This window comes from Nerophis ophidion, linkage group LG24, assembly GCF_033978795.1.
Source record: "Nerophis ophidion isolate RoL-2023_Sa linkage group LG24, RoL_Noph_v1.0, whole genome shotgun sequence".
NCBI lineage: Eukaryota > Metazoa > Chordata > Actinopteri > Syngnathiformes > Syngnathidae > Nerophis > Nerophis ophidion.
Window position 1 is genome coordinate 35,081,835 of NC_084634.1, and position 12,121 is coordinate 35,093,955.

The 12,121-nt window shown below is 39.5% G+C and overlaps 1 protein-coding gene across 2 annotated transcripts in view; it reads left to right on the top strand.

The window, feature by feature from the left end:
* The window catches only part of LOC133542160 (single-minded homolog 1-like), an 84,193-nt gene extending 75,290 nt beyond the window's left edge, over positions 1-8,903 (top strand). For both annotated transcript variants that reach the window (XM_061886037.1, XM_061886036.1), the window contains exons 10-12: positions 6,486-6,642; positions 6,727-7,114; positions 7,417-8,903. In XM_061886037.1, coding sequence (XP_061742021.1) covers positions 6,486-6,642; positions 6,727-7,114; positions 7,417-8,156 — 1,285 coding nt within the window. In that variant the 3' untranslated portion in view covers positions 8,157-8,903. The remainder of the gene's footprint in view (positions 1-6,485; positions 6,643-6,726; positions 7,115-7,416) is intronic.
* The last annotated feature ends 3,218 nt before the right edge of the window (positions 8,904-12,121 follow it).

The window sequence follows — 12,121 nt, forward strand, 5'->3', positions numbered from 1 at the left end:
TCTTTTTTGTACTTTGTAAACACTTTAAGTTTGAGGAGTTTCTTGAAGTGGATCATATTAGTACATTGTTTGATTACTTTGCTTAATCCATAGTTTAATTCGACATACTGATATACTGAAGGTCTTAAGGGTGATTAAATTCAGAATGTTTATCATGATTATTCTTTTTTGTACTTCGTAAACACTTTAAGTTTGAAGAGTTTCTTGAAGTGGATCATATTAGTACATTGTTTGTTTGCTTTGCTTAATCCATTCCATAGTTGAATTCCACATACTGATATACTGAAGGTCTTAAGGGTGATTAAATTCAGAATGTTTATCATGATTCTTCTTTTTTGTACTTTGTAAACACTTTAAGTTTGAAGAGTTTCTTGAAGTGGATAATATTAGTACATTGTTTGATTACTTTGCTTAATCCATTCCATAATTTAATTCCACATACTGATATACTGAAGGTCTTAAGTGTTGTACGTGTGTACAAATGTTTTAAATTACATTTTTCTCTAAGATTATATTTCTCCTCTTTTGTTGAGAAGAATTGTTGTATATTCTGAGGAAGCAGGTTGCAGTTTGCTTTGTGTATAATTTTAGCTGTTTGCAATTCCACTATGTCGTGGAATTTCAGTATCTTTGATTCAATAAATAAAGGGTTTGTATGTTCTCTATATCCAACATGATGTATTATTATAACTGATCTTTTGTGTAATATTGTTAGTGAATGAAGTGTACTTTTGTAATTATTTCCCCATATTTCTACACAGTAACTCAAAAATTGTAACACTAGTGAGCAGTAGAGAATATAAAGTGATTTTTTTGTCCAGAACATATTTAGCTTTATTCATTATTGACGTGTTTCTTGCAACTTTATGTTGTATATTTTTTACATGAGATTTCCAGTTCAATTCATCATCAATCATTACAACTAGAAGTTTGGTTTCATTTACTCTTTCAATTTCTATTCCGTCTATTTGTATTTGTGTTTGACTTTCTCTTCTACTGTTACCAAATAGCATTATTTTAGTTTTACTGAGATTCAATGATAGTCTGTTTTTGTCAAACCATTTTTTTTATTTGTTCATTTCTTCTGTTATTATTTGTATTATCTTCTGTGTGTTCTCTCTCTGAACAAAACGCTGTTGTATCATATTGTTCTGTATATTTTACAGTAATTTGTATATTGTTTTGTCTGATTATTATTTTTATTAGATAATAGTCTTTTTATTTAAATTCTTAGTTTTGTCTTTATTACTTCTTGTGTAATTCCTTTTTATCCCATATTTGTTCCCACAACCGCACCTTAAATCGGAGTCCTTAATCTCGTTATATGCAAATATAATGACAATAAAGTCCATTATATTCTATTGTATTTTATTACAAGCCCCAAAACCAGTGAAGTAAATGGTAAATAAAAACAGAATGCATCGATTTTGCAAATCCTTTTCAACTTATTACTTACTACTTACTTACTTATTAGCTCATTTGGGAATTTGTTGCCTGCAACATGTTTTTAAAAAAAGCTGGCACTAGTGGCAAAAAAGACTGAAAAAGTTGTTAAGTTGTTCAACGGAGACTGTTGAACAACTTAAGCTGTACATCAAGCAAGAATGGGAAATAATTCCACCTGAAAAGCTTCAAAAATTGGTCTCAGCAGTTCTCAATTGATTGATCGATTGAAACTTTTATTAGTAGATTGCACAGTTCAGTACATATTCCAAGAAATGGTAACACCCGAATAAGTTATTCAACTTAACAAGTCGGGGTCCACGTAAGTCAATTCATGGTAAACGTTTACTGAGTGTTGTTAAAAGGAAAGGCCATGTAACACAGTGGTAAAAATGTGTTGCTGCCATTAAATTGTAATTTAATGATTATTTGCAAAAACAAAATAGTTTCTCAGTGGGAACATCAAATATATTGTGTTTGGAGTGCATGCAATTGAATATGGGTTGAAAAAGGATTAGCAAATCATTTTATTTAGTTTTTATTTACACAACGTGCCAACTTCACTGGTTTTGGGTTTTGTGTAGAATGTACCAATCCCAGCTCTATAAAGGGTGGAGCTAATCGCAATGTCAGTTGGTGTCAGAAGTTGTGCTTCATTTGCACTTTTTCTGGCACACTTTTGTTGTCGATTATCAACGCTATTGCGCTAATATCATATCACAACTAAGGATTGAGTACCTTTCACATTTGAACCGATATACTACGAAATCCTGGTACGGGTATTCGATACCGTTACTCAGCATTGCCGATTTACCGGTACTTTTGTGTACATATGTTAATAAATGAAAATTGTTTGATAATGAAATCAGTTTTATAATTTCTTACACTTCTGATTGTCATTTGCAAGTATTATAGAGCAAACTTTTCATGCATTTGCAATTCCATCATATTGGAAGACATTGCCTTGTCGGGGAGTAGTCTTTGCCATTAAGCCGAAAAGTATTTATACTGTAAATATTGTACTTATTCCATACTTATACATAAGCCCATCTATCCATCCATCATCTTCCGCTTATCAGAGGTCGGGTCGCGGGGGCAACAGCCTAAGCAGGGAAACCCAGACTTCCCTCTCCCCAGCCACTTTGTCTAGCTCTTCCCGGGGGATCCCGAGGCGTTCCCAGGCCAGCCGGGAGACATAGTCTTCCCAACGTGTCCCGGGTCTTCCCCGTGGCCTCCTACCGGTTGGACGTGCCCTAAACACCTCCCTAGGGAGGCGTTTGGGTGGCATCCTGACCAGATGCCCGAACCACCTCATCTGGCTCCTCTCGATGTGAAGGAGCAGCGGCTTTACTTTGAGTTCCTCCCGGATGGCAGAGCTTCTCACCCTATCTCTAAGGGAGAGCCCCAAACTCATTTCGGCCGCTTGTACCCGTGATCTTATCCTTTCGGTCATGACCCAAAGCTCATGACCATAGGTGAGGATGGGAACGTAGATCGACCGGTAAATTGAGAGCTTTGCCTTCCGGCTCAGCTCCTTCTTCACCACAACGGATCGGTACAACGTCCGCATTACTGAAGACGCCGCACCGATCCGCCTGTCGATCTCACGATCCACTCTTTCCCCCACTTGTGAACAAGACTCCTAGGTACTATACATAAGCCGTTTGATGGTAATGTGTATTATAGTTGTAGTTTTCCTTACTTTCTCTTCATTTAATCTGTTTTCTTTATTTCCATGACTATTTACATTGTAAACTATGAATTAACACATGTGGAGTTACTGTATGTACTTAACAAAAAAAGGTGAAATAACTGAAAACATGTTTTATATTCTAGTTTCTTGGTCTCCTCAGTTTACTGAGTGTTGTTAAAAGGAAAGGCCATGTAACACAGTGGTAAAAAATTCCCCCATTTTTTGCCGATGTGTTGCTGCCATTAAATTCGAAGTTAAGGATTATTTGCCCAAAAATTTAAAATAAATATGTTTCTCAGGTGGCGACTTGTCCAGGGTGTACCCCGCCTTCTGCCCGATTGTAGCTGAGATAGGCGCCAGCACCCCCCGCGACCCCGAAAGGGAATAAGCGGTAGAAAATGGATGGATGGATGGATGTTTCTCAGTGTGAAGGCTAAATATCTTCTCTTTGCCCGATCGTAGCTGCACCAGCGTCCCCCGCGACCCCAAGGGGCATAAGCGGTAGACAATGGATGGATGCAATTGAATATAAGTTGACAAGTATTTGCAAATCATTGTATTCTATTTGTATTTACTATTTACACAACGTGCCAACTTCACTGGTTTTGGCTTCTGTGGTATTGATAATAGTAACCCTCATATTTAGGTCAGTAATTCCTTAAAAGCCCAATTTTATATGATTTTTCAACATTTCAATATTGGAGGTGTGTCCCAAATCTAGCTTGATGCTGGAATCTGGTGCATACTACAGGGAAGAGGCCATCTTGTGTGTCTGTAGCTTTAACGCTAATGAGCATAGTGTATGTAGGTTTCAAAATATCTAATTTGAGACCTTATATAATGAAAAAATATAATACATGGAATTTGGAAGCATTTGACGTCCACACTAACGGAAAGTGTTCAAAGACCTAAAAGAAAATCAGAGGCCCAGACTTAATTGCTCTTCAACATTGGGAAACAAAACAAACTAAAACAAAACACAGCTGTATTGCAAACTAATATTTGTTTAGAACATGGCTGTCAAACTCTGGCCCGCGGGCCAAGTCTGGCCCGCCGTGTAATTTAATTTTTAACACACCGCATTCACCGCTAATACTCATACTTGCTAACCCTCCTAATTTTCCCGGTAGACTCCCGAAGTTCAGTGCCCCTCCCGAAAATCTCCCGGGGCAACCATTCTCCCGAATTTCCACCGATTTCCACCCGGACAACTATATTGGGGGCGTGCATTAAAGGCACTGCCTTTAGCGTTCTCTACAACCTGTCGTCACGTCCGCTTTTCCTCCATACTAACAGCGTGTCACATAATATTTGTGGCTTTTACACACACACACACACACACACAAGTGAATGCAAGGCATACTTGGTCAACAGCCATACAGGTCACACTGAGGGTGGCCGTATAAACAACTTTAGCACTGTTACAAATATGCGCCACACTGTGAACCCAAACCAAACAAGAATGACAAACACATTTCGGGTGAACATCCGCTCCGTAACACAACAGAATAAATACCCGGAACCCCTTGCAGCACTAACTCTCCCGGGAAACTTCAAGCAAACTGACCAATAATTAACGTTTTATTCATGCATTTTCTCTTGCTACTTCAAGGCTTGAATGTTTGGTTCATTCATTATTGTTATTTTATTTTCAGATTTATTATTAGCCTGTAGAAAAAATTTGATATTTATCTCTGAAGATTGCAAATAGAAAAAAAGGCATAAAATGTTTATTTAAATTTTGTTTGATATGCCATTGATGTTTTTTTAATTGTTATTATTATTATTATTTGAAACTGGATTTTGCATGTCACTAAAGTTATATAAGCCTTGCTTGTTCAATATTTATTGCAAAACTTGTTTGGGTCCCTATTAAAAGGTTCATTTGTTCAACCTTGGCCCGTGGCTTTGTTCCGTTTAAAATTTTGTCCCACTCTGTATTTGAGTTTGACACCCCTGGTTTAGAACATCCATTTTCAGGATTTGCCATTGAATTATTTTTTTTACACATGTTTAATTGACATATTAAGGCCTTCAATTTAATTTATGGGATTTTAGACTTTTTAAGAGCCAGCTGATATCCTGATGAGTTGTGTCCCCGAAAGGCTGCGTTGAGCAAAAAAGTGCGGTTCAGAAACATGGTTTTGTACAAACGACAGCACCCACAACTGTAGCTTGACTGACGAATCGTCGGAAGGGCCCTAGGCTGCATTTTAAGAACTGCGGTGAAGCCTACTTATTTATTTATTTTTGTCAAGCTGGATACGTTGGCTTTCGAAAATGACTGTTTGAAGTGTCCTCTTCCCTCAAAAGTTGGTTACCAAGTTCAGGTTGAAATACGGTTTTGTAGCTTGTGTCCCGTCAGACGGCGTCTCGGTTTGTTTATAGCTCTTCCATGGGGGATGACAAGCAAATTGCAATTCTTTCAAAACGCTAGTTTTGTAAGAATTTGTAAGAACTCGTTGACAACCTATTAGCTCTCCGTGTAGTTAAAAGTTAAAGTTAAAGTACCTCTGATAGTCACACACACGCTGGCTATGGTAAAATTACTCTCTGCATTTGACCCCATTCCCTTGTTCCACCACCTGGGAGGATCATTTTGGTGATTAAACCCCCAATTCCAACCCTTGATGCGCAGTGCCAAGCAATGAGGTAATGGGTCCTGCTTGTATAGTCTTTGGTATGACTTTGTCTTTGAACTCCCGACCTACCGATTTCAGGGGCGGAAACGCCAACCAGAAGGCCACTGAGCTGGCTAAAGTGGTGGTTGTAGTAAAGAGTTGCGACTGAAGCGACATCCACATTGCTGTTGGAGCTGATACCAATCATTTCGAAACAACTTTCATTTTCATTAGACATATTGCCCCGAAACCGAAAGAGAATATGTTTGCGAAGGTGGTCTGTGCGACCCCTGAACGAGTCGAGGCAGAGAACGGGCCAAGGAAAACCAGAAAATGACTAACTAGAGAATGCCGACCAATCACAGATGCAATGGTACAGGTTTTTTGGGACGTGATGTAAAGGTCCACTGTAGGCTTTGGACAGGGATTACCTGATGTGACAACAGATTTCAGCCTTTAAGGAAGTCAATTGTTGCCCCGTTCGATGCACATAAACCAGATATAGAGACATTATTGCTACAAGATCATTAAAAAGTATATGTTGCTTCATAGAGGTTCTTGTTTTGCTCAAGTACAATCATTTTAGAATCCTAAAGAAGATTCAGTTGCAGACAATGGACTAAAGGCTAAGTCCTATGCTATCAAATCCTTTCAGAGGGTCAATCCTTCTCATATTAGGATAAATATTAGCGTTTGTCTAATATCATTTCTATGGTTTTGCATTGAAGGGACACAGAATACAAAGGAATGCAGCTGTCCCTGGACCAAATGAGCCCCACCAAGCCTGCTTTTCCCTACATCGACAGTCCAAACGAAGACAGGAAGAGCACAAAGTCACGTCTGACCCAAGCAAAGGCCAAAGTAAGAGTGTCGCCCTACCCACAGGTAATAAACAGTCTATTTCTTAGAACTGAGACAAGGGAACGAAGCCAGAGAGTTTCCAATCACTATTTCCTTGCGTCTCTGCAGCAGTTCTCTGCATTCAACCCAGAGCGTTCTGAGTCAGACCAGGACAGCCAATGGGGAGGGAGCCCGCTGACGGAGTCGGCCTCGCCGCAGTTGTTGGACCCGGGCGAGGCCGCCGAGGCATCGTGCGCCTACAGACTGTATCCGGAATCGGGCTCTCTGTGCTACGGCCTGGGTCTATTGGAGGAGGATCTCGCTCATGCCCAGAATCGTCCTCACGCGACCGCCTGCGATCGGGCTCGATGCCAAGGGGGGCGCTACTTCTTGGGAGCCCCCCAGTCGGGGAGAGAGATGTGGTGGGACGCCACCCGCTCGGTGCTGTCCTTACCGAAGCCATCTGCGGAGAACAGCGAGGGCTTCGAAATCACGTCCTACCACGGAGCCTTTCACGGTGAGGTGTGAGGGTTGAGGCCGCAACCATCTGTCTCTGAAAATAGCTCTGGCCTCGCTGGCCCTGGTAGCTGTTTTCCAAATGTTATTATGGGACATGCTAAGTTGTTTATGCCGTCTCTTGCCAATGTGTCGATTGCTACCATCTGTTCAGAAACGGCCTCAAATTGAAAGCCAAGTAATTTCACAATGCATAGCCTGAAACCACATAAGGTCTGCCAAACATTGTATGATTCCATGTGTACACACATGCTATGTAATCTATCACTACAATATGTACTCATGTCGTTCTTGTTTAAACAGGACGAGGCCACTGGGATGAAGACAGTGTCATGAGTTCCCCGGACGGCGGAGGCTCCACCAGTGATTCCGGCGAGCGCTACCACCAGGACCACTTCCAAGGTAGTCCTCGAGAGCCCAGTAAGATGGAGACCCTTATCCGTGCCACACAACAGATGATCAAAGAGGAAGAGAGTCGCCTGCAGCAGCACAAGCCCCCACTGGACGTTTCAAGCCTCACTAAGACTCACAGTCCGTGTTTCTCCTCCTCCCTGCCTCATCACTCGCAAATCAGCATGCCCAGCAGCGTGGTCTGCCGGGGTCCAGGAGCCCCGAGCATCGACCTCCCGTCCGAACGCCTCCACCATCGGATCAAACCGCCCGGGCCTCACGAAAACGATGAAAACACAACCAGTCCTGGCTCTTTGTCTCGCCTCAGCAGCCCAAGCTCTGACGGCATCCCCAAGTCCGGTCTCCCCCTCAGTAAAGACTACATGCAGACCGATTTGTCCCCACATCCGTCGCAATCGCAAGGGAGCCCTCTGCTCTATCCGTCCCAGGAGAGGCAGCCTCTAGACAGGCAAGCGGCGTACGCATTGACTGGGTACTCACTGGAACACCTGTATGACCCGGAGAGCCTCAGGAGTTACACCGGACTTGCTTGCGGAGGAGTCCAGTACGACGTGGCGGCACACATGAGGATGCAGGCGGAGCAGATGCAGGGACACAAAGCCACCTCCGTGATTATAACCAACGGGAGCTGACAATATCTGATCCTGATAGGTCTTTAAAACGAGGGATTGTTCTAGGCACTGGAGCATGTTCTTGTCCGAAGAAAGCCAAGAGGTAAAGGTCGACATTTTTTGTCCTCCTCTACACCGGGAGAAGAGTGTTATTTTAACGGCGGTGAACTGAATTCCCTTCTTCCTGCAGAGGCGACCAAGGTTCCGAGTCTGGTTAAACATTAAGCCGATGTTTACGGCTCAAATGTCTCACGCGCAATTGGCTTCGTTGTTAATCTGTCTTGGATTTCCATTGGCCGTAGGAGAATGTGTCGCTCCATTGCCCTTTCACCCGAGAGAAGCAGGAATAATGTTTGACAACACCCGGGAAAGCATTTCAAAAGTGTACAATGTCAACGGGGGTCCTTGTCTTTTTTTGTCTTTAGATCCGAACAAGAGTAGTTTCGGGAAAACAGCTTCTGATCGTAAAACTGTCCGACATACAGCCCAAAATATTGTTTGTGTATATATCACTTAAAACAACAATGTTTACATCCGAGGATACAAAACATGCCCCATGTTGTTACCTCAAGTAACATAAGTACGTTATTCGGGATCCAGTTTCACATGCAAAATGTTTTTGTCGTGATCTAAACTGTGCTGAATGTTTTTCTCTTATTATTTAATTTATATTGTAAATATCTCACAATCTTTGGACAAGAAGTGATGAGATTATTTATTGGTTTAAAAAAGGCTACATAAATCTGAATACAGTTTCAAAACAAGCAACTTCTGTCGGTGTCGATTTTATTCAACGGTCCTTGGCGCTCAATGGTGGTCAGATAATCAAAACTGAGTATAATATCCATGCGAAGACAGAACTTCAGAATTATGTTAGAATGAAGTACTTGGTGAGTATTTTATTAATAATTACTTGATGTATAAACAGAATTTTCCTTACTTTTTCAGTATGAAAAAGAGCCAACATTTTTGAATGAAAGAAACTGCTGTTCTAAATGTGTCCACTAGAGGTCGGGATAGCAATTCTTTGTATATTTGTATATATAAAACAAATAATAAAATACACCACATAATGTCAGTGCACCAGTCATAAATAACATCCTGTAATTTCATTTTGATAATTGGTTTTTATTTTAAAATTGAAAATAAAGTAAGAAAGTATAAATAACGACATATATATGTATATATACACATATATACAGGTACAGTATATACATATATCCATCCATCCATCCATTTCCTACCGCTTATTCCCTTTGGGGCCGCGGGGGCGCTGGTGCCTATCTCAGCTACAATCGGGCGGAAGGCGGTGTACGCCCTGGACAAGACGCCACCTCATCGCAGGGCCAAAACGGATAGACAGAAAACCTTCACACACTAGGGCCAATTTAGTGTTGCCAATCAACCGATCCCCAGGTGCATGTCTTTGGAAGTGGGAGGAAGCCGGAGGGAACCCACGCAGTCACGGGGAGAACATGCAAACACCACACAGAAAGATCCCAAGCCCGGGATTGAACCCCAGACTACTCAGGACCTTCGTATTGCGAGGCAGACGTACTAACCCCTCTTCCACCGTGAAGCCCGAGAGATATATATATATATACACATCTACGTATATACATATATAAAAAAAGATAATAATAATTCAATTGTTATATGTATCCAGTGATTATACTATAAAGTTATTTTCCATTTAACTTCACCAGTTTTAGATGAGATCGTATTGCTGTATGATACAGTGAGACCGTATCGCTGTATGAATGATATTATACATTTCCATATTTTAGTTAGCTGAGGTATACAATGTACTGTATATTTTGTCAACAAGTGTATGTGTGTAATGTATTTCTTGTGCTGGGCAATCATAAAACGGCTCCGAAGACGGACTATGCGAGGCACCTGTTCTCCGGCCTCCTGGCGGTAGAGGGCGCTAGTGATCCCAGAGATCATCCTTGCACGACTCGGCTAGGCCTGCATGGGGACATCTGAAGCCGGTATGTTTTAAAGTTGTCGTTTGCCTGCATATCGTAAAAACAACCGTCCAACATTTTACATCTAATAGGTGGCGACCATCAGGGCCGAGTCGCGACGAAAGAGTGTGTCGATGTTGGTAAGTGAATTTGTTTGCTGATAATAGCTACTAGCCGTACCCATGTATTTTCTATGGGCGTTTAGCATCGGGTTTTAATCCCGTTTCCTCCAATGTTTTTGATCCAATTGAGTTTATATTTATGTCAAGTCTTCATTTTGGGTACTTAAATATGGTGACTGAGTATTGTGGCGTTTTAAGGCCTTTTGCATTTGTTATGCTACAGCACAACCTGACCATAAACTGAACTTTCACTACAAACTGCAACATCCACAACGCCAACACGAACTGCGAATGCACATATGGACTGCGATCAGTCTCATATGGCTCCGATAAACTTGAAGAACTTTTGATATTACTTTTTATGATTTACCTGAACTAAACCAACATTATTTTTTGAGATTCCTTTCTGGTTTTTTTTGTTTTGTTTTGAATGGCCATTCTTATTAATGTCTGTCCACTAGTTGTTGCACTGTACATGTATAAATAACACCAGTATCATTTAAAGCAGTGGTCCCCAACCACCGGGCCGCAAAATAATTTTTGATTCATTTTTATTTAAAAAAAATAAATAAATAAATAAAATAAAATATTATTTTTATTTTTTATTTTTATTAAATCAACATAAAAAACACAATATACACTTACTATTAGTCCACCAACGACAAAAAACCTCCCTTTTTCATGACTAAAAAAAAAAAAAAAAAAAATTTGCCGCACTTACCAGTGAGCTGCTTCTATTTTTTAAAATTGTATTTATTTTCTAGCAAGCTGGTCTCGCTTTGCTCAACATTTTTAATTTTAAGAGTGACAAAACTCAAATAGAATTTGAAAATCCAACAAAATATTTTAAAGACTTGGTCTTCACTTGTTTAAATAAATTCATTTTTTTTTTTACTTTGCTTCTTATAACTTTCAGAATTTCAGAGAAAAAATACAACCTTAAAAATGATTTTAGGATTTTTAAACACATATACCTTTTTACTTTTTAAATTCCTTCCTCTTCTTTCCTGACGATTTAAATCAATGTTCAAGTATATCTTTTTTTATTGTAAAGAATAATAAATACATTTTAATTTAATTCTTCATTTTAACTTCTGTTTTTTTGCCGAAGAATATTTGTGAAATATTTCTTCAAACTTATTGTGATTAAAATTCCCCAAAAATATTCTGGCAAATCTAGAAAATCTGTAGAATCAAAATTAAATCTCATTTCAAAGTCTTTTGAATTTATTTTGAAATTTTCGTTCTGGAAAATCTAGAAGAAATAATGATTTGTTTTTGTTAAAAATGCAGCTTGGATTTTAACCTATTTAAAACATCCATCCATCCATTTATTTATCTTATTCCCTTTTGGAGTCGCGGAGGCCGCTGGCGCCTATCTCAGCTACAATCGGGAGGAAGGCCGGGTACACCCTGGACAAGTCGCCACCTCATCGCGAGCCTATTTAAAACATGTCATCAAAATTCTGAAATTAATCTTAATCAGGAAAAATTACTAATGATGTTGCATAAATAGTTTTTTTTTATTTTTTCAAAAAGATTCGAATTAGTTAGTTTTTCTCTTCATTTTGAATTTTGAATTTTAAAGAGTCGAAATTGAAGATAAACTATGTTTCAAAATGTATTTTTCTTTATTTTCCGTGTTTTCTCATCTTTGAAATTGTTCAATTAAGGGTTTTTTCATCATTTATTCTCTACAAAAAACCTTCCGTAAAAGGAAAAAAAATGTACGACAGAATGACAGACAGAAATACCCATTTTTTTTATATAAATAGATTTATTTATTAAAGGTAAATTTAGCAAACTGGCTATTTCTGGCAATTTATTTAAGTGTGTATCAAACTGGTAGCCCTTCGCATGAATCATTACCCAAAAAGTAGCTCTTGGTTTCAAA